General features: G+C 41.2%; 1 protein-coding gene and 1 long non-coding RNA gene across 4 annotated transcripts in view; one reads left to right on the top strand and one right to left on the bottom strand.

The window, feature by feature from the left end:
• Positions 1-16: 16 nt before the first annotated feature.
• On the bottom strand, positions 17-27,172 carry LOC119648721 (pantothenate kinase 3). 3 transcript variants are annotated; one of them, XM_038050531.1, is made up of 8 exons: positions 27,027-27,172; positions 16,203-16,381; positions 1,386-1,559; positions 1,207-1,325; positions 1,012-1,137; positions 762-938; positions 569-704; positions 17-505 (listed from the first exon to the last, which is right to left on the bottom strand). In XM_038050531.1, the coding sequence occupies exons 1-8, from the start codon at positions 27,118-27,120 to the stop codon at positions 290-292; spliced, it is 1,221 nt and encodes a 406-aa protein (XP_037906459.1). In that variant the 5' UTR covers positions 27,121-27,172; the 3' UTR covers positions 17-289. The 3 variants fall into 3 exon arrangements, with proteins under 3 accessions (XP_037906459.1, XP_037906461.1, XP_037906458.1); XM_038050533.1 differs by lacking the exon at positions 27,027-27,172 and adding an exon at positions 26,295-26,888; XM_038050530.1 differs by lacking the exon at positions 27,027-27,172 and adding an exon at positions 16,710-17,271.
• LOC119648723 overlaps positions 17,567-27,969 on the top strand; it is a 43,399-nt gene continuing 32,996 nt past the window's right edge. The window contains exons 1-3 of the long non-coding RNA XR_005249055.1: positions 17,567-17,701; positions 17,756-17,940; positions 17,996-18,396. This is a non-coding gene — a long non-coding RNA (uncharacterized LOC119648723). The remainder of the gene's footprint in view (positions 17,702-17,755; positions 17,941-17,995; positions 18,397-27,969) is intronic.

Here is a 27,969-nt window from a genome sequence, read left to right as displayed (position 1 = left end):
ATTAATCCACTTAATATCACATAATACTTGTGCTCTCAAAGCACCAGATTTATTTAAAGAATTTCTAAACTAGTCCAAAGCTCATAGCACCAAAATAAAAAGGAAAGAGAGAGATTTTTTATAAAGTTTCATCCGTCCGCAACATTTTACTTAAAAAGATGGAATAATTTCAGTAAAAATATCAAAATATAAAAATTTATACAGAATCGTATAAAAAGATATTTGAACCATGTTCTTAAAAAGAAAAACAGATTGGAAATAACATTCAACACAGTCAACAAAAATTAGATTAAGATTCTGGCGCGGTGTTCTTTTTCGCTTCTGCTTCATTAAGTGCGGCTGACAGTTCCCCATTGAATTGTAGAAGACATCCCAAGGCACCAAAGTAGCCTTCATGCTCCAAGAAAAGTGCCTTAAGTGTACCTTTTGACCAATAGTCCATAGCGTAGGCTAGCAGTTTCATTGATATGGGATTAACACGTAAAAAGTTTCCAACAAATACAACCTGCGTTGAAAGATAGAGAAAAAATGTTGGGATCGAAATATCTTTGAAAAATTTCGTACTCACTTTGTCGATTTTCTCATTGCTGGCACACATTCTTGCTATTGAGCCGATGTTATTTGTGATTGTTACAAGTGTGGCATTAGCGAGATCTTCCTTGGTCACGCTGGTTCGTTTCTCCTTCAAATTCATTTGTCCAAAGCTTTAAACAAATTGTGTTATGATTTATCGCTTCAATATTAACGTGATAGTCAGATACCTTGCCGCAACTAAATCGCCATTCAAACCGAATCGATCATAATCTCCGCCGTAGATGTCCCTGACCAATTTATCAACTTTTGTATGATCGCCCCGTGTTGCAAGCTGGATGGCCTCCTCAAATGTATTGCAGCCAGTAAGCAAGCAACATAGTCCAAGGAATGTTCCACCACCTAAACTGCAGGGAGGACAGAAAATGTACTTGAAATCCTGTTCAGCAGCAGTGATGCGTGAGAATCTTAGCCACATACCTAGTACCTGATATCCGTCTAAAATTATCTGGGCCGTAAACTGCCAGTACTGACACCCCAGACCCAACATTAACTAATATGAAGGGGTATGGCTGGGAGAAGTCAAATGCTTTCTTCTCACTTTTACTGTAATAGATACGGAATTCAGTAGGTTACGAAATCTGCTTTGAGCATCTAAAATTAAGTGTTACGTACTTAATATCACTAGCATTCTCAAAGTAGTAGCATTCGGTTGGGTTTTGGATTTCAGCAAAAAGTATTCCCTTAATTAATGTATCTAATTCGTCAAATTTCGCTAATTTCATATTAACCTCCTGTAAATTGAAAGACAACTATTAGTAGGACTTTTCGCGAGTATCACGAGGGAGATATACCTCCTTAAAATTATTTTCAAATTTAAATGCACCTCCACCTGTTGCGCAGACTGTCGTCACAAGCTGAGCCATCCCCTTTGCTTTGGCAAGATTTAAAAAGTTTCCCATCTCCGATGTTGGAAATCGGATAAAATGTAAAGAGCCTGTCCGCCCTCGAATTTCAATATTGTCCAGCTGTAATGAGAATTGGTTGAATTAGATTTTCGCGTGATAAAATTTTGTCATGGATAAGTTTTAATCTAGGTTTGCTCTTCCTTTTTCCAATGTTATGTGGATTTGTTATAAAAAATAAAAAGCTTTGGAATATGCTCACATTTCAAAATAACTCTAAACTAACTAAAAATTCTAATAAAAACACACATCCTTAGATCCAGAGAAGGTGTTGAGTTTAATCGAATTTTACATCATCAAAAACCACCAATCGTTCACTAATTGTTCTTACCTTAAATGAAGTCAACCAATTTTTATCTAGTCAACGAAAGGACGAATTGGGAAAATTTTGGAACATTAAAGGGAAAAAATGATATAGCAGTGCCATTACAGATTGGATATCAATTGGACTTCGAAGGGGGCAATTTAACCAATGATATCTAGCAGTCGATGTGGCGCACTACTGAAAGCAAAGGACACGAAAGGAAGGAATGGTATCAATCGAAAAAGAACGCAGCTGACGGTGAAAAAAAATTCCAACCCCCACAAACTTATCAGAGAAGTGGAAGCACAAACTCTGTAGACAAATTTATGGATGTGTCCACGGTGGGACACCGGTGATGATAACGAAATTACGAATCAATTCAAGAGGAACGGCAGAATAAAGGACGCTGCCAACTAATTCCTTCACAAGACGTTCTGAAGGCACGCGTAGGTATTGGATAAATAAATCTTTTTAAGGTTTTGTGTAAAACAAAACGAGGATGCAATCACGAGGCTTTCATCCAGCATATCAAGCCACCGTTGTTTCGGCCTGCCTTTTGGTTGCATACCACTGACTTCGATGTTCAGACCAATATTGGCAAGTGAATTCTTGTTAGCGCGAATTGCGTGACCATACCATCGAAGACGCCTCTCTCGAAATTTTTCCACGATCGGTGCAACCCCATAACGATCGCGAATATCTTCATTTCGGATGTGATCAAAACGTGTCACGCCACTAGTCCAATGCAACATCTTCGTCCTCATTACGGCAAGACGACGTTCACTGTCTTTTATACAACACTCAGAACTATAGAGAGCGGCAGACGGTCACCATTGCGGTAAATTTTAGATTTGAGATGTTCACTGATACTTCCGTCGATCACAAGGAACATCAGTTGTGGAATGCCACTTCATTCAAGTTGTGTTAATGCGTGAAGCAATTTCATTAAGCAGTTCTCCATTGACTGATAGCATTGACCGCTCAGTTCAGAGCAGGTTACTGCCATTGACAGAATTGAGCGATTTAAAAATCTCGAGTCTATCAGCCAATGGAGAACTGCGTTATGCTCCTCACATAGGGAAACAGAAAACCTTTTATACCTGGAAGCGTCGAGTTGCCGGTATCCCGACTTTTTTATAACTTGTGCAAAGATCCAGAGGAAATTTTCGCTAACTTCAAGCCTCAGAGCGGGGGTTTTAAAAGCGAGGAGTGGAACGTGATTCGGGAGACGCTGTGACACAGGCTGAAAAGTGCCAAGTGTCCCAATTAACCTTCAAAAGCTTAAATAAGCAGTTGGCAAATGGTGAAATTCGGCAGAATAAAGCTTCAACGGCGACAATTTAGTGGCTTTGGGGCAACACGGATCAGGAAAACGGTAACAAATCGGAAGTAACCGACCTACTTAGTAGCAACCACCAATTTCGGTGCAAATAACCTCCGATGTAAACGTGCGACCTACGTTACAGGGCTCTGCAAAGAGATCACTGATATTACTTTTTCTACCGCTCGAATGTGCTCCCGCTTCTGCTCTACTGATAATTCGCATGGAAACCAGCAAAGCTGATAATTTTAAAAATGTATATCGTAGCCCATATAACAGAAATAGAAAACACTACCAGCGAACTTTGTCAACTGAGATTTGGACCGCGAACAGGGTGCTGAAAACCACATTCAGTATCCATGTGTCCGTAGAGAGCTGAACAGGAGAGTCACCATCTTGTATGAGAAAATCCGTAAACTGATAAATAAACGCCAACATACAAAATGTAGCTAGTGGAATCAAAAATGTGGCAGACCTACGACAGAAATTGCATCGAAGATTTAATAGGGTAAAACCGGTAGGGCGGTGGGAGGAATATAACTCAACATTTACCCAGTGTAAGAAGGAGATTTGAAAATCTAATAGAAGCAAGCGGCGGGAGTCTGTGAGATAATGGAAACCCTTCAGAGGGTATGTCTGTCCAAGGCACTCTAGTTAAAGATCTAGGTAATTTCGTTCGGAAGCTGAAAATAATCGTTGGAGCACACACAAAAATTGAAAAGAAAATTCTCCTCCAGTCGGTAGGGGGCATTATATAAATGGCACACAGCGTGGACGCAGCATAGACTTCTGCTGCTAGAGGGTAAACTGATGCAAATCAAATCTGTCTGGTAGACTGGAGCTGGAGCTGTCCACAGGGAGAGTCCCTTCACATCTACTGTGAGACCCTGTAATAGACAAACTACTAGTCTTACTGGACGAAGCTAGAAATCTTCCCTAAAAGTATATCGGTAACATTAACATACTCATATCGAAATAATTATTGCAAACGATCTTAGAGCTGGCACAATAAGAGTTTAGTAGAAGGGGGATGTGAAGGAAAGAATCATATGATAAATCACAAGATTAGAAAGCTTGATGAACTCAAACTCTAATTACTTTTTGAGGCAAAATATCTAGAATGATTCAGCTAATTTAGAACAAGCATCTCAAGTATGTAGATAAGTAGCAACGGCAACTGGTCATTGTTTACCATACGTAAGACATAAGGATTGAAACCACACATGATAGATTGGGTAAGGTAAGCCGTGGTGAAACTCGTGTTAACCAATGGGACCCTTGTCATACTAGCGTCTAGTCAAAGATGGATCAGAGGCCAGCTGTCAATAAACTGTCCTTACTCCAAAGATTCAGAGCCTCTGCATTACAAGTGCCATAAGGAGGACACTCATTTTTATGCTGGGGAAGCTGCGGTAATTTGAGCCTCCGTGTAAAGGGAGAGGCGAGGCATGATTGATTGTTATTTGACGTCATTCAAATACTGATTCGATTTCGGAGTCGAGGCCGCGATGTTTAAAAGAGAGTTGAAATCTATGGAATGATAACGATCTAAGCAATCCCATACTGTCGTACATAAAAGCATGGAAGATACTTGACGTGAATCCGAGGTTAACATTCAGCTGTTTTTCTAGCGGATGTGTATGTAGTAAACCTGTGTATTAGTGAGAATCTACGTAGATAGTATAAATTTGATAAAATCCACATTTTCTCTGGCAGTCAGGTGATATTAAAAGCCATTGCGTCATTCCAAATCAGATCTAAACTGGTATGAGAATGCAAGTCAAATCTCAAAATATTGGGTGCTAAAAATGAGATAATGCAAAAATAGAGAGCAAATCGCAAAGATATTGATTGCAATTAAAGGGCTGATAACTTGCAAGAAAAGGATTTCAAACCTTAGCTATGAAAGCCATGTGACTGGACGTTCAAGCAATTAACCCGATGATAGGGTGCACCTGTACGAAAACATCTGCACACATGAAGACCCAATATGCAGAATTTGCGATGGAGAGGACGAAAGCCACCATATTTTATAGGTATAAATCCCGAAGAAAGGCTTGATCACGTGTACTTAGTGAATTAGATATCTTTTAAGAGGAAACTTTAAGAAGAAACTTTCCATATAAATGGCTAAAGTATGGGGCCGCATAACCCAGTCCTACGTAAAGTACCTGTATCCGTCCTTTCATCAACTCATGCACTTAAGATTGTAAATGTCGGGGGCGATTGTCTGATCGTTATAAATTGCGTTGCATTGCACTCTGTCCATGCTTCAAAGTTTCTTTCATTTCAAAAGATGTAATTCCAGTAACAGTTCACAAAGATTGAAGTTGATAACGTTTTGTCGAACGTAGGGCAATTTAACAGGTAATATTGAAATAATTAGAGTTCGTACCACAAATATAGAAATATTGAGGATGGTGATAATGATCCCTGAGCTTGGATAGCGACCTCATAAAACCACATCTTATCAGCCAATACTCTGTTGCCAATTATGTCAAAAAAAAAGTTTGATAAGCTTTTACAGAGAAGATTAAAAACAATCATCGAAGAAAAACACCTTGTTCTGGATTATCAATGTGGTTTCCGAATTTAACATTCTACTATTGGTCGGGTTCATTGAATGATCAACGACATCCAAAGATCGCTTGAAGAAACGAAAGTCTACTTTATTTTGCAATCTATATATCCTTTGCCTACAAGTGCTCGTCTACATTTAGCAAAATATTGCTGTCACTTTGCATAATGGATGTTACATAAGGGCCTCTAGAGAGGCTGATAAGACCACATCCTCAAGCAGTAATCGAGAAAGCTAGAGGTATTTTGATCAGTTGAGTTGATATCCATGAAATTATACAGTGTCGAAGTTTTGCAGGTTTAAAACCGCCAATCACGAGCCAGAAACACATTTAACACCGCTAACAGGTTCAGAGTGTCTCAATATTTGTGTTATCTATAAGACATAGAAATGATAACAGCAAATTGGCGATCACAGAACATTACATGTCACGTCAGCAGCCGTCCAAGGATCCATCTTGAGTTGACCTCTGAAACTAGTTCAGTCAGGCTAAATCCTAAGCTGGCTTATTCAGCACAAATACAATATACAAAAAAAGAAGCCGACTAAGTTATCGTTGCCATCAGTAGATTAATGCCTAACGTGAGTAGCCTGACTCAATTTAAAAGAAGATTCCTTTTGGCTGCGACGAGCACCAGTATCAGAGCCGCCCGCACTCATTATTAGTGGAAACATCTCTACTGGCCCAACGGCTATAGAGCAGAGGAGACAATGAGTACCGACACACAACGGAACACGTCCCGCTGACTTAAATGTTTTCAGACACGACCCTATGCAACAATGGCGAAAGTTTATCTTATACCCTGATTGAGCAGCTGGATAAGCAGAAGTTTTGGTGAAGATAAAAGGCCTACAAATAAGTTCTGTCGGTTTTTTTTTTTTTAAATTTGAAGCTTTGTTGTGAAAAATTGGTTATACATTCATTGTTCAAAGTATTGCCCATCGCTAGCCACAACTTTCTTCTATCTTTCAGGCAATTCATAGATACCATCGCGCCAAAAATTGGCCAGCTTAGCCGCTATCCACTCATCGAGCCATTTTTTGAGTTCGTCGTAATTGGAGAAGTGCTGGTCAGCCAGGCCATGCTGCATCGACCGGAACAAATAGTAATCAGACGGAGCAATGTCTGGAGAGTACGGCGAGTTGGGTAGGACTTCCCATTTCAACTTTTCTAGATATGTTTTAACGGGCTGTGCAACATGTAGACGTGCATAACTTTATCATGCCTTTGCTGGTATTGCGGCCGTTTTTTCTTGAGTTCGCGGCTTAAACGCATCATTTGACGCCGGTAGAGTTTCCCCGTGACCGTTTCGTTCGGTTTTAGCAGCTCATAGTATACCACACCCAGTTGTTCCCACCATATACACAGCATGATCTTCTCACCATGAATATTCGCTTTGGCCGTCGATGATGAGGCATGGCCGGGGTATCCCCACGTTGCCCAACGCTTGGGATTATCGTAATGGATCCACTTTTCATCGCCAGTAACTATTCGATGCAGAAAACCCTTCCTTTCTTGTCGTTGGAGCAGTTGTTCGCACGTGAAAAAACGGCGCTCGACGTCTCTTGGCTTCAGTCCATATGGAACCCAATTTCCGACCTTTCGGATCATTCCCATTGCTTTTAAACGGTGGGAAATGGCTTTCTGAGTGACTCCAAGTGTTTTTCCAAGATCTTCTTGCGTTTGCGATGGATCTTGGTCGAGCAATGCCTCTAATTCTTCATCTTCAAAAATTGTTGGCCGTCCGGCGCACTCTTCGTCTTCTAAGTCAAAATTGCCACTTTTAAACCGTCTCAACCACCTCTGACACGTTCGCTCAGATAGAGCATGGTCACCATAAACTTCCACCAAAATGCGATGACTTTCGGTTGCTCTTTTCTTCATATTGAAATAATGAAGTAGAACTCCCCGCAAAAACACATTATTTGGTACAAAATTGGCCATTTTCGTTGATGAAAAAAATATTGTTGTTTACACTTCAATTAAATAATTTATACTGACGTTTGTGCCTATTGACAGTAGCTTTCCGATGAATGTTTGGATATGTGGATCAATGGAATAAAAAACAAGCTACGCCATCTATTGTGAAAATCGACAGAACTTATTTGTAGACCTTATAGTTTCTACTTCACATAACTTCTGTCCGAACATGGATACTTCATAAAAATGTTTATATAAGATGCGAAAAACAGGGGTATATTTACTGTAGATAGAGGATACAAAGAACATATTTTTTTACGTAGAAGCAACTCAAAACCAAACACGAAAAAGTTATGAAGACTATAATAGCGGGAGAGTGAAGCCTGACACAGGTTAAACCCCGAGTCACCCTGAAGTAAGGAGGAGGAGGTGCTTTGATTGCTAGCCGTGACTAGACTCTGATATCGAGGCTGCGACGACGGTCTAGCTATTCGTACGTAAAGTATTTCATCTGCCTCATCCGCAAAGTGGAAGTGGCATTCGCAAGGAATATTTTATTTGGCCGCGATATTTTTATGTGTTTCATAATTTGGTGGCTCCATGCTAGACCCCGCGGCTTCTTCGCTGATGATGTGATTTAGGGCAATATCGTATTGTTTTTTAAGCGACAAAAATCGTCCAACTTCCCGAACTGGCAAGCATAGTGTTCAAGACCTGGCAGATCTATACGATCATTTTTTGGCACCTTACCTCTTTTTAACACCTCGAAAGCTTGATCGACAGAGAATAGGCTGATTTTCGTTCTGGATCTTCCTGCACTAACCACATTAACAACGTTTGAATCATTGTCTGGCAGTGTGTGGAATTTAGACCCCCACTTCATCTGTTTTCATTGCTTTCGAGAAGGCAGTCGGCGGCGCCAACAGTGTTTGGATGTGGGATACCAGTCGACTCAGCTGTGAATGAATACCTGAGTCAAATCAGGGTGATAATCTCGGGCAAGCGCAATGCTGACCACATTGTCTTCAACAGTGTACTGTAGCGCACCGTTACGGTCTTGAACGAAGTGCTCTAACACACTTCAAGGCTCTAATCCAACATGGGTTGTTGCGCCAACGATTGTTATTATTATTATAAATGCGGGTCAACAAACAACACTCAACTTTTAACTATGAAAAGAGACTGGACAGTTTCACAATTATCTTCCATCCAGGCTCATCTCTCTAATGTGGACAGATCAGCAACTACCTCAGGACTGACGAAAAAGTGTAATATGCCGAATATCCTATACCAAAACAAGAGAAACTCCGCAGTGACGATATGTAAAATTTTAGTGAAAAATATGGGAACATTTGAACAGGTAAACAGAGATCTACGAGCTTGACGAAATATTTTCAATAAAGCAGGCGGTGTATGTGTTAAAATCGTTCTGTTCATCAGGTGTTCATTGTCAGGTATACGGTAATGTAGATAGAAATTTCTTATATAAAAACATGCTTGGATGTTGCAAATCGACAAAACTGGTCCGATTAACAAAAGATATCATAGATAACGCCAAGTAACAAGCCGAGGACAATGGATATAGAGTTTCTACGAAAATTAAAGCTTAAAATTGGGAGATGGCCTGCTCTCATGGTCTTGAATTCACCGCTTGAATGTCACCAGAAAGATTCATGTGCCTACCACCAGCTCGCTGTTCATTATGTTTCCATAGATGATAGCGGATGCGGATGATGTTAACATTATAACACGATATCTATTGCGAGAAAAACATTTGTTGACTTGGAGTCAACAGCAACAGCAGATCTGAGAGTGAAAGAGAATAAAACAAAAATTATGACTCAAGCATGACATAGTGCATCACTGAATCACATCCGACCAAGAAAGACCTTACTAAAAAATCCAAAAATTAAATGCGTAACATAGTTATCTTGGCGTGAAGTTGTACCATTTAAACTATGTCATTTACATAGCAAGCTGGTCCCAAGTCTAGGTAAAGGAGTAGGGTTTCAGGCAACGTACTTTGTACTATCTGGAGTTATTCGACTCTTCTAAATCCTATCTGTTACCGACAGGTCGACCAAGAAAATAAAGAATAAAATTGTTTTAATTGCAATGAGTTGGCGCCGTGAACCGTATAGATAACGTGAAAACTTACAGGAAGGAGGAGCTCAAAGGGAGCGACCATCAAAATTCTAAGATTTGATAATTGGAGGATGTGGTCGAAGATCGAGTCAGTTGGAAACGATATATGAGCAAGAACAATACAATTCGGAGGATTCAATCATGCAATAGGAATTAACGAATTGTTTGGTACGCGGTCGAGTCCTTTTTTTTTTTTTTCATTTTCATACTTTTCCTCTGAGTTGTATCAGTGTTATTGTTAAAATGGTGAGTGATTGCGTTTTCAAGTTCAGATGTGCCAGATTAAGACACGTGATATTTGTCAATGACATGTGAGGGAACGAAAGCTAGCAAAGAGGCAAGCATGTGTCTATCGTCCGGGGCTTCGCTGAAGCTACTAGCGGATCTGAACGGCCGAAATTTCCCAACTTATCAGATTGTTGTATAACAACTCTGTCCTCGGGATCGACGTTGGCCAACTTGGAGGTTGCATTTGAACACTATATGCCGTCATGTTCATTACAAATGGAAACCGTGTTTTGGAATTTTATACGTTAATTCGATAAATAGACTACTAGGTTTCAAGAAATTGGAAAATTCCATAAGTTCTTTTTTTTCTGTACGCTCTACTTGATGAAGTTTAAGGGGGTCATCCCGTGTGTCGGGTTGGAGAAATCGATTTTTTTTTGCATAAATTGTATCTATATATAGTGGAGAATATGTGGGCAAAGGGATTTTCCCATATTCCGAGTCCTTCAGAAATTACAGGGTAAAACAGGTAAGGAGTTTGCAGCCGCGGCTAGAGTACTCAATGAGAAAGAGCATCGAATCTTTTTTTACCTGAGCCTTATAAATTTGAACACAGGTATAAATATAGAAAGATGAAAAACCAATCAATTGCCTAAACTTATTTGCTGTTTGGAATAAAAAGGATAATCCAGTCTACAGTGAGCACTGAAAGGCTTTCAAGCTATACTCAGTTATATTTTGTTGTAAGTATTGTGCTGTTTGTGTGTTCAGTGATTTTTTTAAATGGATCGTACGAAGGGAAATCGCTTTAACGTTCAACGTCATGCTTGCACTAAAACACGAGTATTTCAAGGGAATCGATAGTTATCAGAGAAGAAAAAGGACTTCGCAACAACATCCTTTGCTGATGCAAGCATGAACATGGACGTTCCAATTGCGACAAGTTTTGTATATTGGATTTTGCTGGAGTTTTCTCCGGTATTTCTGCAAATAATAAAATATACGTAGTAGTAAGAAAGGAATGCGTAGGACATGTCGAGAAAAGAATGGGAACGCGGCTTAGAAATGCAAAGAAGAATCACAAAGGCATTGGTGGAAAAGGGGCTGGAAAACTTACTGATAAGGAGAGTTTCCACTACGAGAAGGCATCTTTGACTGAAGAAGTTCAAACAGTCATCAAACCAATCTACGAAGATTTGTCACGAGATGATCTCTTGAACAGATGTTTAGGAACAGAGACCCAGAATAACGATGAGTCGTTAAATGCATTGATCTGGACTTTCGCTCCTAAACACCTTCATTCTGGGGCCAAGGTCGTAGAAATAGCCACTTTTCTGGCTGTAATTATTTTCAATGAAGGATTCAATGGCATTCTCAAAATCCTAGTGACAATGGGATGTCAAGTTGGTCACATATGTCAGGTTTATGCCGACCGCCGTAATGAAGCGCGAATTTGGCGGTCCGAACGACGATCGACTGACCTCGCTAAAAGAGCCACAATTGACACCAGAGAGCAACAATCGGCCTTACAAGACATTTTTGAAGAAACGGAGGGTGCTCTCTATGGACCAAGTATAGCAGATTAGTGGTGAGCTAAAATTTGACTGTTGATAATCACATTTAAATTTTCAAATGCGTTTTTCTCGAAACTGCATCTTGAAAATCGGCTGCCACCATAGCTCAAAATCTATCCAACCAAATTCTTTGAAATTTTCACGGCTTCTTTAGTACATATTTCTACGGTCCGCAAACTAGGATAATTGCAATCGGACGGGTAGTTTTTTTTTTATTCATAAAAAAAGCCGTAAAAAAACACCAAAATCCAAAAAATTGAGTTTAAAAGCCCACCAAAAATTTACCTTTTATTATTTTCTAATTATCCTAGTTTGCGGACCGTGGAATATTGTCCACATTAAAATGCCATTTAGTTTTTTTCCCTCAGATGAGCACAGCCCTCCAGCGTGGCAGCAGAAAAATACCTTTTTTTGGAGATGGGTGCATAAATTAACACCTATTCCGAAAATTAGCTAAGAAATCAAGCTGAAAAATTTATTACATATACTAGAGATATCAATAAATATATGGTGAAAAAATCACGTTTCTATCTTCATCCAGTCCTTCAAAATAATTTTTCAAAAAAAGGCAAAAAAACGGCCTTCACACGGGATGACCCCCTTAAGATTTTCAGCGTATTCGAGGCACGCCAGCCATCGGGTGTTTTCTGTTTGCATTTGTACTCCGAACAATGTAAAGCAAACCAATGCATTGAAATAAATCACTGGCGATTGTCATAAAATATTGGGGCATTATCTGCATAGATAAAATGCATATATGGTTGCCAGAAACCCCTTTCTCCTTTTCCGAAAACTCAACTGAGAAAATTCTCCAGATTCCCAGCATTTATGAATGAGTGGAAGTAGAAATGTTTCGCAGGAAGACCGCCAAAGTCGACCGCCTTACTCCGTTTGAGTGTGTTGATAAAAAAGATAATTTCGTTTCAAGGAGCATTCAGTATCAGTATGTTGCGGTGGCTTCCCATAATATCCACAAGAGATGGAACTTTACCGGACGTTATATGATTCAGGATCGCATTGAAGTGTCCCTACCTCGCAGATTAGAAGCTTACTTTTAACGCTCCTCACAACGCCAACTTTTTACCCTGGATCGTAGCCGTCGATAAGCCTCCCAGTTTCTTACGTTTATCTATCCGTTTCCACGTTGGCGTAGTCAGCCAGGTTCTTTTAGGATGTGGCAGACAACTTCGTCTGTACCAGAGGTAAAGGTACTTTTGATGGCGGCACAATGATCAACAATATTCTCGGACGAGTTATTTAGAGCCTGTGTTAGAGGGTATTCTGTTAGATGGAGAATCGAGTACAATGGACTGCTAAGGTCTTAGTGCTCAGAGACTATGCCGCTTCCTCACCACAGAATAGCCTAGAGCCATCCAACAGACCTACTTCGCATACAAGAAAAGAGAGGTGGCTCTTTACGAGGTAATTACTACGGTGTCGTTACACTGCAAGTAACATGCCTTAGCTGCTGCCCTGTATAAAGAAGGAGGAGGGGGTGGAGGAGGAGAGAGTTATCAGTAGGGGGACCACATCTGTAGTTGACACTATCTCTCGGGTGCTCCGGTTGAAAACGATGAATTCTACGATAATTCAACAGAAATGGAGTGAATTTTGAATAAGGTGTGCCTGTGGACTGTCAGATGAGGAGTCAGCATCAATGCATCCAAAACGAAGCTACTACTTAGAACAAGCATCCCCAGTTCCCGCCCCACTCTGCGCCTAAAAGTACGAACATTGTCACTTTCCTCTAGTGTAAAGTATTTGGGTGTGATCCTGAATCCTAAGCGAATTGGGGACTAAGCATATAACTGAGGGTTTAGCAAGCATATACAGCTTTCTACGACTGCAGGAAGGATGAGAAAATTGGGGTTTTCTTTAAAGATTGTTTTTTTTGGGATGTACACAGCCGTGTTTGTAAGATGCTATTCTGTAATAATAATAATAATCGTAAGTTCTCCATTTCTCCGAGATAATGCACTTCAGCGTGCGTTAGATGCTGAGTTCAGTCCACATAGTATTCCGTTTTTTTTCGCTATAAACTGATTCTGTTCCCATACTTATTCCCGATTTTATATAGAGTGCGGGTAATTTATTTCATTTTGTCATCCATTGGCTGTAGTCACTAAACCGTATAACAATTTCGATAGTTAATTTCCCGTCGTCGTCATAATCTGTGCTATTTGCAAAGCGCCGGAATCTATTTACTGCAAATTTCTGAATTGCGATGTGTGACGACTTTCCATGCCAAATATCTATAGATTTGATCTGAATTCCTAGACATTCGAGCAGTTTTCTTTAAACGTTACCTATCGTAGTAACATTTCCTGCGATATCACGCTCTCTAACGCGATTCAACTGCTGCACTAACTCATGGCTACTTTAATGACAATTCAACCGAAGTTGGAACGGTTCCATTCAATCTCCTTCCTTTATGTCACCACACTTTCCCCCGGTGCTTCATCGGGTACCAGCTTAGTCTTGGCTTCTGAGACGCTCCTGCCTGGCTCTACCGGCGACTATGGCTAACATACCGAATCATCCCGACCAACAAATCTCCCCCAATCTGACCAATGGTGCACCAATGGTCCAAACTACGCCCAACAACCACCATCCGAGGCACACGATTCCTATTCTGCATCGGCTACACTACGCAGCTTCCCTGGTGAACTTTACCTCACTACCGAAACAACTATTCGTGTTGAGGCTAGATTATTGCACCACGTTAAACGTTATTTTGTCCTCCATCTAAAGCAAGACCAGCAAGCACTTCTCCACAGTGATATATCCCCACAATTCCGACGCCGTCACCCAATCTTCCTTTTGGTCGCAAGGAGTCTTTAGCAAGCCTTATTAAAGGAGGAAACTTTGAGAAAATTTCCACGGTGCTTTTTACCAAAATGTAAGAGGTCTAAGGACCAAGCTGTCGAGATTCAACTTATCTGTCTTAGCATCCAACACCATCATAGTTGGATGACAGGAGTTTAGATTCCAAGCTACTGGGTGACTCTCTGTCTTTCCTTGTGGCAGAGATTTGGCAAGTCAACCAGCGAGATGCCCTCATAGCTGTTAACTCCCTTTCCATGCCGAAATCATCCTTTCCTCCTCCTCTTACATCTTCGATTCTGTCGTACAATCATTCCGCGTCACTCGTAAGCCTTTATCATATCCTGTATATATATTTTCTGCTTCAGTCCTCATTTCCTCTTCGACAAACTCTCAGAACCATAGCCGTAATGTACATACCCCTTTCTTTCATCATCTTCGACAAATTTCACCTTTCTATACCACCTTTGCCTTCTACTTTCGGCCGTCTATCCCTATTCAATACTTTCTCTCAGCTTTCCTTTCCTTTCCACTTCCATGAGAAATGTGGCTCTCTCCAATTAAACGTTTCGAGAGATCATTTAAATCACATTCTTGATCTTGTCCTAGTCATCGCCAACCATAGTATGCGTTGCTTTTTCCAATTCTTATTCCGTTGTCAAGTTTCATGTTCAGATCGCCCACATTCACTCCACTGTTACGCGCAAGCCTACCAAGCTTGACTTTCGTAAGCGGCCTAAATTTTGTCTTGGCGACAACCAGCTGAGCCCTCCTCCTTCCTCTATTACTGTGGAACCAAGCCACTCGGCCTCTTCTCTACCATTTTATCAGCTCTCCTTTCTTGTCACATCCCCCTTTCCCTAGGTCGCTATGCTCTTACCCTAGACCCCAAAAAACTTTCCTAAAAAATTTATTGCTAGAAAATCGTTCTAGTCTTCTGAAAACGTGGCTGACATCTTTTTTTTTCAAAAGTCAGCGTTGAAGTGTCGCAGCAAGAAACTTTTCACCTGCTAGACTTGCTGTCCGGATCGTGGCGAGGGCCTGTATTGAATTTGCAGGCTGCCCCTTTCCCCTCTGCGATCAAGCACAGTAGTGACAAGTGAAGGTAAGTGACCATCAGATGATAGTCCCTTTCGGGGCCCATGTCAGCAGTAGTTAGTCTGTTATGTATAATCAGAGGACAACTCTTAAATCTATTGCTGAATCGGATTGGCAGTATGGTCGATCTGATTAGATGTTCGTTGCTGACCAATCGAAACTCAACTGACCTTGCGGAAGGCCCTGTGCTTGAACAGTGCCTAAAGGTTGGAGAAGCCTACAAACCTTTCACCGTTGCTACAGTCAGCAAGATCATACTTCCCCATTAGATGCCTGAACAAGCTGCAGTTATAGCCTATTTTGGCATTCAGATCGCCTACCACAATGTCACCTTTAGGAAGACTCTCCTGCAGTGCGTGTAATTGCTCATAGAAAGCATTCTATGTGCTATGCTTACAAAACACATATGCTGTAGAACGTAAACCAGAACCCTGACCCTCTTGTTGAGGACACATTGCCCCCTGCTAAATACGCTAGACATATCGAGGTTGCATGAAATAATTATTTAATAAGAATATACTGAAAAGCTACTTATTGCAACTTTGAAATTTTCTAGGTGCTTCCTAGTAGAAATGTGGTTAGCCCTCGTGGGTGGTATCTAATCTATTGCTTAATCAGAATGCGAGACACATCAACGCAGAAAAACAAGGTGTTATGTGAGATTGAAATGGAACCTGTCAAAATAATTTATACTGAGAGAACAAATATGATTACCTGTAAATGTGTATCCCTATGACCGGTTTTCCCATACGCCGAATTTTTCGTCAAATATCTTCTAATATTTCTTAGAATTCTTGCTTCTTGGTCTAGTTCATCTGTTGCGATGTCTTTGGGTTCAAAATACACTAATTTTGTCAGTGTACCACCGATATCCATGCCAAACCATGGCATAGCTGAAAAGACAATGAATGGAAAATGTAATTAGAAAACTTCTGATTGTCATTCAAATTTATACGTTATGGTGGCCATAAAGAAAGCAATTTAGTAACATACATAGCAAGGGGCCAAAAATCAACCTTTAAGGTCAAATCTTGAGTTGAAAATAACTTGCGCAAATATAACAATGAAAAGCCATTAGGAAACAAAATATTACATCTATGTATCTTTCTGAAAAAAAGTTTGCTATTGAGTACTTTCGCTCGTGAACTTCATTTACGTTAAGAGTGGGTAGAGAGTGTGTAATTATAGTGTGGCGAGGCTGATAATGTGGAAATAGCTTACACATGAATATATCGCGACTTTTGCTGCGACATTGCCGCTGGTTGAATTTACTATCCAAATTGGGAGATCTTTGCGGCGAGGAGACTTTGGGTTCTTCTTTGGAATCGATACATTTGCTGTAGGCATCAACCGGTTGCGCACCGAACGGCATTTTCATCGCACTATATTTACTTTACACAACAGAATCGGTTAACTTTGAAACTATGTTGAGGTGCACAGCACTTGTGGGTTATAAATACACGTCTATGTTACATAAAGCCACACATTTTGAGATCCAGTTTCTTCCCTTGATCGAATCGCGCTTAATTTCCTATGCCGGAATGTTCAGCGTTCGCTCCAACGTCCGATACACCATATTCAGTTCTCGATAGTAACTAATGCAAACGATTTCAGCAATTCAAAATTTTTATGGAAATTATTGCGCCGTATCAAAGGTCTTCTCTCGAAATATTCAAACACTAGCGTGAAAATGGAGTGTCGATAGTGTAGTTTTACTATGGACAGCTCAGTCCAGCTTTTCGTAACCGACTGACTTTGAGACTATCCAAAGTCAATTTCCTACTACCATTGGCGAGCCACACCAGCTATGTATAGGGTTTCACCGAGCATTTCGCATGTTAAATGCGAGTAGATTTGTAATCTATGACTGGCTCGTGGCCCGCACAGCATTCAGTGTCTGTTAATGAATTTCCATTTCTTTCTCTCGAGGTAAACACTGATAACATGCTGCTCTCCGTCACATGAAAACTTTCGATATCCCACTGATCTGCCCCATTGTTCATTCACTCCAGTTGAGCGGTTAGTTTTCAATGAGTTGCATTGTTCACCTCCAACCGAGCGCTACTCTACAAACTTTAGTTAAACTCGCAGAACATCTTAATATCTCCGAAAGTATGAGCTGAATCGGGGGTCATATTTTTTGTTGTTGAGCCCCTTTTTCGATATGGCCGACAATGCATACGACTGCGATTTCAGGCTGTGTTAAAATTACGGTCCGCTTTTTATATGCACCAGAAATATTGCAATTATATTCACTTTTTCAATAGCCATTGACGTGGAATTCCAGACCCTAACACCTTTCGTCATGTTACGTTTCTATGACTGCAAAGTGTCGATGACTTGCGCTTGGAGGTTTCATGAGTTTTGAACTTGCCTTAGCCTCCAACCGTACATATTCGCAATAAAGATGGGATTTTTCTACCTTTGCGAAATCCAAGTTACGTTATGACAGGTAAAAGTTGATTGGTCCCATTTTTTCCTCCATTAACTATGTTTTTCCCAACAAGAAATTCGAATCCAAATCTGGTCTATGGAACCTCGAACAAGATTTAGATTTGCATTCATCTCTGTCGGCATCTGGTTTTGAGGGGTCATGCACTGATAACTTAGGAACCAAATACACGGACTCTGCCTTGAAAGTCGTGAGGTTGGAGATGATAAAAAAAATCTCGGCACAAGTGCTAGAATATATGACATCAGGGAAAGTTTTTCAACGAAATGTTCTAGCACAGATCAAAGTACTGCTCATCGATTTTGAATTTGTTGGAGGCGAACAGACATTAGAGCTAGAGTTCCTAGTCAAAGCGTGCCTAACGAAAAGCTGATTAGTTGCTTCGCGTGGTTCCTCAAGTATTCACGAATTGAAACAATGTAGCGGAAAAATTTATTGACTTTACATGAGCCTCAGGTATGTGCAAACTTTATTTATTTATGGTATTTAACACGAATATGCGCTTGGTTTCCGTTGCTACGTGCAAGGGCAAAACTTAACTATAAATGGACATGAATACCATTCAGATCGTTAAAAATCAACAATCTTCAGCAGGACCCGTTTCATTCTTTCCAAATTATTAAATTATTCTTTAATACCTTGAAAGCAACCTGTGATCATGCCGCACCCATATTATCGGCAACATGGGTGCAGTTTTGCAGGATGGATCTGGGCCCTTCGTCGTACATCTCCTTCCGTGGCCACAAGGGTGTTATCTCTTATTGGAGAGTACTCTTCCATTTATAAAGGTCGATATAGAGGACATATCAAGAGCCCAAAGTACGGCATCTCATATATTAATCATGTTTAGAATAGTTGTAAGCAGATATGATCAGGAGAGAAATCTCATGATACACGCGTGAGCTATACATGCTTACATACGAGTATACCTTATCAACTAAAGACTTCGGCGGCCCTCACCTACATTTGACTCGCTTCTTTCATTACCCGAGTTCCCAGTCATATGATCATTTTGTTTATTCAATGAAAACTGAAAATCACCACGCAATATTGGTTAAATAATATAACGCTATAGATGGATTCCGATCTTTGGCCTCTTGATGGATACATCTTAACATTTTAGAATCACAGTGACTAGTACATATAACCAAGGAGAATTTTTGTAGCGATATCGTTGCATTTTTCTACTTTCTCCTCTCGCGGCAATTCTATTTTCGAAATATATAAGAAAGCCGGCAGGGAGTGAAAGGCTTTCTTCCAAAAGGCACTAATTTAGTGCCTTTTTTAAAAATTTCTATCTTTTTTTAGAAAATCCGCGACCTACTGAATTTAGTGTTATATCATCTTCTTTTTGTGGTAATAGCAAACATGTGAGTGAGAATATTGCAGTGTAAAGTTGAACTATTTATTATATTTTGACTTTCAAAGATATCGTTGTCGTTGTGTTAAAATAAAATCTTTAGATGATCTGCAAGTTGTGAGATCGTTGCGCGCGAACGCACTCTGGAGTTCAGTTGCAATCAAGTTGCGAATTCAAGAACAGTTTCGTTGGATCTGCTTTATTTTTGTCAATTGTGTTAGTGGAAACAAGAATCCTGAATTGGTGGTCCCTACGTGATCAACCCCTCTTTCGCTAAAGCATCCGAGATTTCATTTCTCTCTACGCGACAGTGACCAGGTACCCAGAGTAATTCCACCGTATTGAATCTAGAGATAGAATTCAAACGGTTTCTGCATTCCTGGACGATTTTCGAGGTGATCAAAGGACTACTCAACGCTCGTCAATCACCCAGTTTTCCGCCCTTAGGATCTCATAAGCTTCGGCTTGAAAAACCGTTGCATATTATCCCAAAGGAAAAGCCAAATTCTCTTCTGTTTTTGAGCCATCGGTGTAGAAGACTTCCGTATATCCCGCCAAGCATTCCTCTGGGACTTTTCAGTTCTCTCTACGATTCAGAGTAACTTCATATCTTCTACCAAATAGATGTATGGGGACACGAGAGTCGGAAGGCATTGTAAGAACTGGATTCAGTTCTCCCAGTAACTCTTCCAATGCTCTGTGCCCCACACATCCGTTGTTTCCCCATAGATCTAATCGAATTAGTCTATGAGCTGCTCTCATTGTAGTGCTATGAATAAATATATCCAGGGGCTGCAAATTGAGTAGCGCATTCAGAGCTGCACCGGATTTCGTGCTCATGACAGTAATATCCAGCACACAGTGTCTTTGCAGTGTGGCCAGCTTACGGTGAAAATCTTTTTGTCTCACCTTAACCCACCACACTACGAATGCATATACGAACATCGGCCTAATGATGGCAACGTATATCCACATTATCACATGAGGCCTGAGTCCCCATGTCGAGGCAAAGGTACGTCTGCACAGCCCATAAGTTGTGAGAGTTCGTTTCATCTTTACCTCTACATGTTTGTTCCAAAGAAGTTTTTTATCTAGAGTGACTCCCAGATTTTTCACTTCTTCAGAGAGTTGAAGGGTAGTACCTCTCATCTCAGGTAGGCAAATTCCATCCAGTTTTCTCCTTTTTGTGAATAATACCATTGTGGTTTTATTTGGATTAAAGGAAAGATCATGTCTGAGGCAACAATTGTCTATCAAATCAACGGCACGTTGTATATTCCTACACACCATTCCTAGATTCCGATCAGCAGCAAGCACAGCCACATCATCAGCATAAGCTTGAGCGTGTATTGGCAATTTTGCAGTTCGCATACTAGTGAGTCGATCAGCATACTCCACAGAAGTGACGAAAGCACACCTCCTTGGGCATTTCGTTGCTTCTGCAGTCAGATAGCGATCGACACCCACTTTAGCGCACAGTAATCTCTGCGTTAGCATAGCATGGATCCACTTAATTAAAGCATCATCAACACCATCCTCTCTGATGACATCACAAACTTTTTGAAAAGGCGCACAGTCAAAAGCCCTTTCAATGTCCACGAACACCCCCATCGCGTACTCACCATTCAAAGTTGCATCCTCTATCTTTGTGACTAAAGAATGAAGAGCAGACTCGCGGGACTTTCCACGCTGGTAAGCATGTTCGTTTTCATTAAGTGGGTGCGACCTAAGTGCGTTTCCACGAATGTGATGCTCCACCAGTCTCCCCAAACCTTTCAGCAAGAATGAAGTCAAGCTGACCTGTTTGAAGTTCTTTGGATTAGAATAGTCATCTTTTCCGGGTTTCCGTATGAACACTATCTTAACCTTTTGCTAAGAGGAAGGCACGTAGCCCAGAGCAAGACATCCTCAAAAAATATTTTTTATAGGTTGCTCTAAGTGCTCCTTACCCTGCTTTAGAATTGCCGGAATGTATGTTTGATTTCCTGAGTTTTTGCAATTCCCGGTTCCACAAAGGAACCGTTTTACCGCTTTGGCCTCGGGAAATAGGACAAGCCTCTTCATAGTACTATAAAAGTGTGCAGTTTAGAGTTTTCAATTCATCTTCCAGCGTCAAAGGAGTCCTTAGTCGTCTAGGGACTGTACTTTATTGCCAAGAAATTCATTGAACTTTGTCCAATCCGTTTTTGTACTGCAGAATGTTCGCCCGCAATAGTCAGATAGAATTCTAGGTATCGATGATCTGACAGTGAGACTTCGTCTAGCACTCGCCAGTGTGTAATCAATTCTAACACTTTTGAGGTACAGATTGTCAGGTCAATTACTTCCCTTCTTCTTGGTACCACGAATGTAGGGGCGCATCCTACGTTTGTAGTCATAAGACCAGCTGAAGTGATGAAATCAAATAGCTTCTCTCCTCTTGGATTGCATTTACTACTGCCCCAACAAATATGTTGAGCATTCGCATCACAACCTATTAAGAGTTTGAGACCACTTGATTCCGTATATGCCACCAGATCCCTAATCTCTTGCGTCGGTGGAGGATACAAAGAATCATAGGGTAAATAGATGGAGGCAACTATGATGTTTTGCCTCTCGGCATTTATCTGGTATTTTACGATGACCGTAGCTAAGTCCTGGGAACAGTACTGTCTCAGCATGGTTGCCTCTAACCGTCTTGACATCAGGACGCAAACTCTCGTTCTTATGGATCTTTCGTCCTAGAAGATCCTAGCCCCCTTTACTGATCTAATGCCACAGATTCTGTTAAATCGAACCCACGGCCCTTGCACCAGAAAAATGTAGGGGAAATCCTGCAGTTTTGTCATTCTCGCTGCCAACAGGTAGGAGGGAGCTTTGGCATGCTGCAGGTTAATTAGACCAATCTTTATGTTTTTCGACATAAACTTAGTTTACTGCGTTATGGAAAACAGTTAGAAGCGTATGCAGCAGTCCGCGTGTGACGGGGTTTCCCCCATACCCTACCGCCAGAGACTCGATCCCTTCGTGTTTGATTTCTATGAGAAAAGCCGCACTTGGAGGTACTGCAGTTCCCATGTCCTCATCCATGAAAAATCTCATCTTATCCTGTAGAGCATTCATCTGTTTTCCACTTAGCACCTTGATTGGTTTGCGGTGTCCGGTTTGCATAGATTTGATCACTCGAACTGGCATTAAGTCAGTTCCGTTCACGTCTCTGGCTTCCCTTTCTTCTGCCTGTTCCTTGGAAGGTATAGGAGAAGTTGCTAGCAGCAGGTAGGATTCACTTTGTAGTCCCTTCACCAGTCCCAGCCCCCATACGGGGGTTCCGCCTCTGTATGCACTATCTTCGGCGGGCAACTCCATTGTGGAAAAGCGCACCGAAGATGCTGCAATTTGCTCTATATTGTGTGTCGAAGGCTCATCATCTCTCATCATCATGAACACGCTTTTGCGAAGAGACTAACTCTCTTGAGGCAACCTCAAAGCTGAACCGAATTCTGGTTAAAAAAAACGTAGCGAGAAACTGGGTTATTTACGTTTACAGAACGGGAGGTACACAGAAGAAGTACACTTCCCCGGCAGCGTCTAAAATCTAATCTCGGGGCCATTAGGTGCATACAGCCCTCAACCGAGAGACTGGAATCTGGCATACAAACTATTATCACTGGAGCGAGTAAAATGGGCATTTAACTCGTTCCATTGATACAAATCTGCAGGTCCAGATGGCATCATTCCTGCGCTAGTAGGAGGGAATGGATGCCCTGGGCTTACATATTCGGAATATATATCGCGCATTCCTAGCACACGCTTATATTCTAATTAACTGGCGTGATGTAAAAGTGTAATTCATTCCCAAACCAGGAAAACCCACCTATATAGACGCAAAAAGCTCCCGACCGATCAGTCTAACGTCTTTTCTACTAAAAGGACTAGAAAGACTAGTAGATCGGTCCATAATGGATACACACATTCCTAAGTGGCCACTGCACCATAGGTAATCCGCCTACCAGAAAGGCAAATCCACGGAGACAGCACTCCATGAACTTACGGCAAAAATTGAAAAGGCGATATCTGAAAAAGAATACGTCTCAGGCACATTCACCGACATCGAAGGTGCCTTCAATTATGCCTCATTAGCGGCAATTTGTGATGCGGCAAGACAGCATGGAATCGAACCGATGCTAATCAGTTGGATCCTTCACATGCTAGAGAAAAATCCACATATCGGTCGGCCAGAAGTCTATTGAAGCAGGATGTCTTAGGAGCTGCCCACAGGGAGGGGTTTTCTCTCCACTGTTATGGCTCTTGGTAATGGATACCCTGCTGTGGCTCCTGGAGGACAAAAAAGTCTTCGCGCAAGCATTTGTGGATGATCTAGTCGTAATAATTACCGGCAAGTTTGCGGACACAGTATGTGACGGTTTGAATGCAACTCTGCATGAAATCCACAGTTGGTGTCTCCGCAATGGACTCACAGTGAACGCTAGGAAGACTGGACTAGTTACGTTCACTAGGAACGTCAGGTGTGGTAGCTATACGTTATCCACCTTAGCAGGGGCGGAAATCCAGCTGGCACAAACAGTCAAGTATTTAGGAGTGTGTGTGTATGGTGGGGGAGAAGCTACAGCTTCTGAGCACTCAGGCCGTGTTGACCCATTGTACTCGCAGAACAAGAGTACATTTTGACTCCAAGTTATCCAGGGACAATATCAGAAATCCTGAAGATTGCTCTGGTGTTGTAGGAATGCGGTAGATAAGAACTGGGGACTTTCACCAAAACGGATACGCTGGATGTATGCATCCATAATAAAACCCATTTTGGTGTATGCATGCATCATCTGGTGGTTGAAACTGAAACTTCCTAGCAGCAGGAAGCTGCTAACGCAGATTCAGAGGTCTGGTTGCCTAAGTATTACTGGAGCAATGAGTACTACGCCGCTACTTCACAACAGTAGAAGTAAATGGAAGTAATTACAACCATTGCAACCGCGTTAACACAGATGAACAATTTGCACTTTTGGGATTGGTTTTGAAGCATTATTTAAATATTTAAGATGATCTAATTTGGTCGATTTGGGGGTAACGCTAACGCCCACTCGAACCCACCCAGCCTATTGTATTGGCAGGAAACGCGTATTATGATAAAAAACACTATCATTAAATTATTTCTGGCTTAGGCAATTACCTCCGTTTGCCACCGACAACAGGCTGACAAATGTCTGTGCCTGTTTCAGACAAATATCTGCTTCAAATAAATATTCGTTTTAGACAAATCTCTGTGACAGACAAAGATCCGTTGTCTGTCTTAGACATCAGGCAAGCACTGAGTATATCTGTGTCAGACAAATTTTTCCATCTGAACCGTACATCACGACGATCGCTACTTAAGAAATGCACCATATATATGTACATATGTTTCGGAATTGAAAATATTGGTATTCACCATTTCAACTTGCTACGGACACGCTGGTAGATACGTATTATGCATATGCCCACAAATTGAAAGCAATCGATCTTATAACTAAATTCGGGTCATCCATATGCGTACCGTGTATACACGACCATGAGAGAATTCGGTATCCCGACGAAATTGATAAGACGGACTAGGCTGACCCTGACTAATGTGCGAGGCCAGATGAAACATGAAGCATGATCACTCTCAAGACCATTCGACATCAAAAACGGTCTACGACAAGGGGATTCCCTATCATGCGTCCTCTTTAACCTGGTCCTGGAGAAGGTGATCCGCGACGTTGAGGTAAATGCAAGGGGTACGACCCTCTTTAAGTTCACCCAACTACTGGCCTATGCTGACGATATCGACATCATGGGAAGAACGACCCGAGACGTACAAACTGCCTTCATCTAGATCGAGTAGGCGGCGATTGGCGCGAGATCTTGGGCTCCATATCAGTGAAGGCAAGACAAAATATATGGTGGCAACGTCAGCACCGAAAACCAACCGACCAACATCAAACCGCCCTGGTCAAACGGGAAGATAAAGATAGGAGACTACAACTTTGAGACCGTTGATAATTTCTCGTATCTACGGTCGAAAATCACAATCGATAACAGTTACGATGATGAAATCCGCGCATGGTTGTTGGCAGCCAACAGAGCCTATTTCAGCTTACAAAAACCGTTCCGCTCGAAACGTCTCACCATAGGGTCGAAGCTCTTACTGTACAAGTCTATGATCTTACGAGTCCCCATGTATTCCTCGGAAACTTGGGTTCTACGCAAGAAAAATTACATGAGGATGGACGATTCCGTAGCCTACATAACGACGAAATCTTTGAGCGATACCATGACTGTCAGGTTGTGGATAAAATCCGGCTCAATAGGTTACGGTGGGCGGGTCACTTAATCCGTACGGATGAGGATGATCCAGCCCGGAAAGTCTATAAGGGCAATATCTATGATAGAAAAAGAAGACGAGGCAGACCCTGCCTGAGATGGAGAGATGGCGTAGGTCAGGACGCCAGACAGCTTTTAGGGATATCGAATTGGTGGACCTCGGCGCAAAACCGGGATGTCTGGAGTTCCTTATTACGGCAGGCCTAGACCGGATACCGGTTGTTGCGCCATGGATGATGATGATGATGAAACCATAATTGAAATTTTCCTGGAAAAACTAATATAACGCCACATGCAAATTAACAGTTTTCATTCAATGTAGCCGGAACTGATGTAAACAATAAATTTCTTCGAATAGTTTGTTTTGAGTTGGTGCACTTGCTTAATTACTGCGTTCGGCAACCAGTTCTGGTGTGAATTTGCGTCAGATTTGTTTGCAAAACATTATCCAGATGGGCCTGCCATTGGTCAATAGCTGCATTGATTGGTAGCGCAATTGATATCTGTTCTTCATAGAGCTGAGTCATACGAATCTCGCCATACACTTGACCAAAGTCCCACGTGTGAAAAGTATTTGGCTAGCCACTTAGCACATATGTTAGTATTGAAGACTTCATCGAAATTGGCCTTTAATATTACGAGTTTCGTTACTTACCTTTGCGAACTTTCGTCTTAACGCTAGCTCCCTCTGCACGGTCCATCTTTGTGGTGAATTGAATAAATAAATACAAACGACAATCACAACAAAAAATACACAATTAATATAACTTCTGCGGCACACTGCGGTCAATTCATCAAGAAAAACTTATTAGAAACGAATGCGAGCCTAAGGCAAACTTTCTGGGTCACTAACTACGGAATATATCGCTCAAGTGCTTTCGTCTCACTGTCGAATGTTTATCGTAGACCTATATCGGGCGTAATAGGCAATACGAAAATTGTTTATCTAATCTGTTTCTTGCAAATATCAATGATCATCGTTTCGCTCTCGTGCAAGGTACAAATATCCACTTGCCCTCCCGCAAATTGCCAGCAATCCAAAGGTGCACTCAAACTTCTAAATCGTCTAAATCACGAATAGACATATATTGGTATAAACTGATAAATGAACATATAACTCTTAATGTGAATAGTGTTGGGCTAGGCACTTTGCGCGATCGAGACGTTAGAATGAAGTCAGGAAAACGAAATTTCCAATGGGAAAATCTGATGACCGCACTGATTTCACACTTGACAGTTCAGATTGCACCCATATTCTTGTTCTTCATGCGACCATCAGCCATTTTGACGGTTATAAAGAAAACATGTTATAGGTAGTGTAAGCAAGTAGCAACGAATGATAGTATTGAAATTTCAGACCATCGATTTAATAAAACGAACTACTTACGATGACATCTCGACTTTCTTCTAATTTCCTTTGGATTGCGATATAACTTTAATTTGAAAGCGGACAGAATCAGTTGGAACTTTTTCAAGTACATTTGTAAGTACAAACAACAAGCTTATCGAAATCGCATAATTTTATGACATTTCATTAAAAAGCTAAAGGGAGACGTGATATAAAAATGAAAGACGTTTTTGAATATGAAAAAGTTATTGGTGGTTTTAAATGTATACTAGATTACTGCTTTGTTTAAAAAAAACGTTAGCATCCAAACGTTCATAACTAAATTCCGTTGCTTTGGAGTTAATTTATTTGACTATCGGAATTTGGTTGCAATTATGAATATTTGAATAGAAAATTGGAGTTAGCTTCTTGAAACGCATATATATATTATTATTCTGTTAAGGGAAAGTCGCACGGCGTCCTTTAAGAACTATTGTGCCCCTTTTACTGGTTATAGTGTACCTATTGATCATAGTATCTCAAGCAGGCCTATAACCGTTAGGAACTTTGGTATGTTCCCTACTTCCAGATCTTTCAGCTTTGCATCTGTTATTAAGTGTTCTCCCAGATGCCTCGAACTACTTTGCGCAAGTGCCGGATACTGTCCCAGGACGTGTATAAAGGTTTCGTCCTCCTCCTCACAAAACCTGCAGGCAGTGTCCGCACATATTCCTAGCTTCCCTAGGTGATAGTTCAGCCGACAATGACCCGTGAGAATTCCCACTATGATTCGGAGGTTCTTTTTGGTGAGGTTTAAGCAATCCTTTGTGCGCATGGGTTCGTATCCCCCAATAAGCACCCTGGACTGCTCCATCACTTGTAAACCCGCCCAGTATCCACAGAAGGGTTCTGGTCCGTGTAAAGGCGTCCCTGCTCCTTTCTTGGCTAGTTCGTCCGCTGCCTCGTTGTGGAACGAGCCGAGTGCATTCAGGCTCTCAAGGCA

This window comes from Hermetia illucens, chromosome 2, assembly GCF_905115235.1.
Source record: "Hermetia illucens chromosome 2, iHerIll2.2.curated.20191125, whole genome shotgun sequence".
NCBI lineage: Eukaryota > Metazoa > Arthropoda > Insecta > Diptera > Stratiomyidae > Hermetia > Hermetia illucens.
This window is presented reverse-complemented; position numbering and strand designations above follow the sequence as displayed.

Bases quoted from the DNA above. Each gene is read 5' to 3' on its own strand.
- LOC119648721 (XM_038050530.1), bottom strand. From the start codon at position 16,866: ATGAAAATGCCGTTCGGTGCGCAACCGGTTGATGCCTACAGCAAATGT. The intron at 1,138-1,206 runs GTACGTAACACT...TATCTATTACAG, and splicing joins GAGAATGCTAGTGATATTAA to TAAAAGTGAGAAGAAAGCAT. The intron at 705-761 runs GTATCTGACTAT...ATTTGTTTAAAG, and splicing joins GGCGATTTAGTTGCGGCAAG to CTTTGGACAAATGAATTTGA.